Source organism: Setaria italica, chromosome III (assembly GCF_000263155.2).
Source record: "Setaria italica strain Yugu1 chromosome III, Setaria_italica_v2.0, whole genome shotgun sequence".
NCBI lineage: Eukaryota > Viridiplantae > Streptophyta > Magnoliopsida > Poales > Poaceae > Setaria > Setaria italica.
The window spans coordinates 38,623,689-38,627,277 of NC_028452.1; the positions used below are offsets into that span (position 1 = coordinate 38,623,689).

Here is a 3,589-nt window from a genome sequence, read left to right on the forward strand (position 1 = left end):
CAACCGGGGGCCCCCCCGGGGGGTTTTCCCCCTTTTTCCCCCCCCCCACCCCCCAGGGGGGTTTTTTTTTTTTGTCAGTACAACCCCCCCCCCCCTCCTTCCCCCCAAGGGCATTTGGGGGGCTTGCAAAAAAAAGGGGGAAGGCCAAAGGGATTGGGTTTTATTTCCTCCCCCCCCCCCCCCCCCCCCCCCCCCGAAACACGAGCAATGTTACACAAAGTGCTCGCACGTCCGATCTGGTATGAAAATTTGAAAATAGGTGCCAAAACTTGTTTCACTCTGAATTGTTGGTGAACATGCAACTATTTTGCCATTTTATCAGATGAATAAAGTTAGCCGAATGCCATTCCCTAGGTCCTTGGAATTGAATTCCATTCTAATAATTTAGACATGAATTAATTAAGCTAATATAGTTGAATGTGGAATATATTTGTATATTATTGTTGGCCATATAAGAGGTATTTATGTGCTACACTTCTACTATAGGGAAGCGAGTCGAACAACGTGATGTAAGTTGCATATTAAAATATAGCACGAGAATCTATAGAATCAATTTTCATCTTTCACCTTCCATAAATTTAAGATAGACTTGTATCTAAATTTGGAAAGTTGTAAAATGCCACATTTCAAGACAAATAGCATACTAGCATACTGTAGATTCCAAATCTTTTAAAAATGAAGGGATCCGGGACCTTTAAAGAAAAAAAAGGAAAACGAGCTGGCTCGTTGGGACGTCGCATCACATCTTGCAAGAACCCACCGTTCCATTCCTCGCCCCGGCTGTCCTGCACTGCACATATCCTGGCATGCTTGCCCCTGCCACTCTGCAGGCGACCGACACTTCGCCCAACGACCGCAAAGATCAGTGGCGCGGTGCCACGTTGCTTTCGTTGATTGGGATTTGCACGGAAATGTTTGCATGATTGGGTGCACGGAAATGTTCGCCACTTTATTATTCACTTCTTTTCCGCGTAATATACTATAAAATAAAATAAAAAATGCGCCGCAGACGCAGCAACATGTGTGGCAGCACGAGGCGCTGGCATACAAAATCCCCTGCTTCACCACCCAGCAATTCCCAAGGACAGCTGAGACACAGCACACAAGAAAACAAACTCCCCTGCAGCTCTCCACCGACAGCGCTCGGGCCCGATCGAGCTCAGCTTGCTTGCTTGCGTGCTCGAGAGATCCATGGCGCGGCTACCGCGACCCTCGGCGGCCGCCGTGGCCGTGATGGCCACCGCGGTCGTCCTGCTCGCCAGCGCGCCGGCCGCGCGGGCCGACTCGCCGGCGGCGGGCGACGCGCCGGAGTACCGGAACCACACCGTGGGCGGCGCCGACGGCTGGTTCTTCGACGCCAAGGCCAACGCCACCTCCGGGAACTACTCCGGTTGGGCCAACGGCGAGACCTTCTACCTCGGCGACTACCTTAGTACGTCTTTTCTTGCTTGGCTCCTCTCCCCATCATTTCCCTTTCAATTTAGTACTCCCACCTTGCTTGTCTGCACAAGTGCTTTCAGTTTTCAGCGAGTGACCCAGTATACTTCCACTATTGAAAAAAGCTGAAACCTGCAATGTACCATGACTCCATGAGAAAAGGAAGCTGATCAAGTAGCATTCTAGGTTCAAGAAAAGGTTCATCACTTCATCGTGATGCCTTAATTCGGTATTCCAAGTAAATGTGATGCTGGAAAACTTGAACTGTATAAATTTGTCTTCAGAAAGGCGGAGTTTGAATTCAAACTGGTAGAAGTTTAGTTTGAGAATGGTGAATGATGTTGTCCTTAACACAGCAGTAGGTCAAATTAGAATCTGGCAATCCTGAATCCACTGCCGGACTTGTAATAAACGATCCATTTAGTATTATGAACAGCTAAACAACTAGGAAATTTGAATTCAGATCCAGATCTGAGCACCAGCCCGGTCAAAATCGAGAAGCTGTCATGCCACGTGCGCCAAGCACCTCCCCAAATGGGAATCCACTGCTGCACGTGCTGATCCATCAAATGAAAGGTTGTTTTTTTTTTTTTGTAAGTCATCTACTTGAAAGCTCAAACTATATTACCACAAAGTGATTTCTCTGATTGAAAACAGCTAAGAAAAATCATATATGCCATTTTTCTAGAACAGAGGATCCTGGCCCCGTATAAGTAGCACATTGCTGGGTGAATTCGACATATTTGAATTTGATGAATACCGCACAAACATTGTATTGACTAAATTAAGTAATTCAACCAAAAGCTGACCGTTCTTTTTGCCCATGATTTCGCCATTACCAGTATTCAAGACGAACGACAACTCGTCGGTGGTGCAGACCACTAACGCCACCACCTACGACCTCTGCGACCCCAGCGACGACCCGGAAACCTTAATCTACGGCGGCGGCGGCGGCGGGGGCGGCGGCCTCGAGCAGAACAACACCATCCCGGTCGCTCTCGTTCTCGAGGGCACCAACTACTTCTTCTCCGACGCCGACGGCGGCTCCCAGTGCCAGCAGGGGATGCGCTTCGAGATCAAGGTCCAGCACGGCCAGGGCCTGCCGCCGTCGCTGAAGAGCCCGCCCCCGGCACCCAAGGAGCGGGTCCTCGCGCCGCCTCCGGCCGGGACGGCCTTCTCGGGCACCGGCGGGGTCGAGCCTGGGGACGGCGCTGGGGACAACGGCGGCGCCGGAAGGAGCGGCGCGAGCAGAGCGGCGGCGGCCGGCGGCCGGTTCTTGGGGGCGGCTGTCGGTGTGGCTCTGGCGATTCTGGTTGCTGCGTGAGTTGAGTTGGTGGGGTCGTGATGTCAGAGTAGGAGTTCTGCCATTGGTTGTTTGGATTTATTATGTATTTAATTTTCTTTATGACCTGATTTTGGCCCTGTTTGTATACGCTTTTCTGGAACTCGCTTATCTGGCAAGCAGGCTTATCAGATAAGCCTGCTGTCTGGAGAATCCGCTGTCTGAATAAGCTGGGTGTATGGCAATCCTGATTATTTTGTGTCGATTGTCTGTCCTGACTGGTAAATTGACCTGAATGCCCTCGAGGCTGATAATAGCTCATTTTTATTGTGAATATGAGGAGAAGATAATAATTCTAATATCTTTGAAGCTTGTTAAATAGAAATTACATTACTATAATTAAGTGATGAGCAAACTCTGCGTGAAGCAAATCCTAAAAGCATTAAGTGGTCAGGTTACCTAAACAATGTAACTATTTTTCACTGAGAATAAGCTCTTCAGTCTTCCTCCAAACATGCCAAATTATTCACACATATAGCACTAGTACTTGACGAAATTTTAGGAAAAAGTTCATCTCCATCACAAATTCCTCTCTAACCGGCGGCATAGGTAGAGGCACCACCTTCTCAACCGGCGGAGGCAGGGAGGAAGGGCAGGGGCGGCGGGCGGCGAGGGCCAAGCCAAGGGGCGGCGACGGATGCAGGAAGGCGGAGGCGGAAGGAGCCGGCGCCGGTCGGAGGGTGGCGGGCGGCGGGGGCCAAGCCTAGAGGTGGCGATGGAGGCAGGGAGGTGGAGGCGGACGGAGCCGGCGCCGGTCAAAGGGCGGTGGGGGCCAAGCCCATTGGGCGGCGATGGAGGCAGGGAGGCGGA

At 50.9% G+C, this 3,589-nt stretch overlaps 1 protein-coding gene across 1 annotated transcript; it reads left to right on the top strand.

Moving 5' to 3' along the window:
• The first annotated feature begins 1,036 nt into the window (after window positions 1-1,036).
• Window positions 1,037-2,979, top strand: LOC101777004 (uclacyanin-2-like). The gene is made up of 2 exons (XM_004962569.2): window positions 1,037-1,432; window positions 2,280-2,979. Exons 1-2 carry the CDS (start codon window positions 1,192-1,194, stop codon window positions 2,759-2,761), a joined length of 723 nt encoding a protein of 240 aa, XP_004962626.1. The 5' UTR covers window positions 1,037-1,191; the 3' UTR covers window positions 2,762-2,979.
• Window positions 2,980-3,589: the final 610 nt, after the last annotated feature.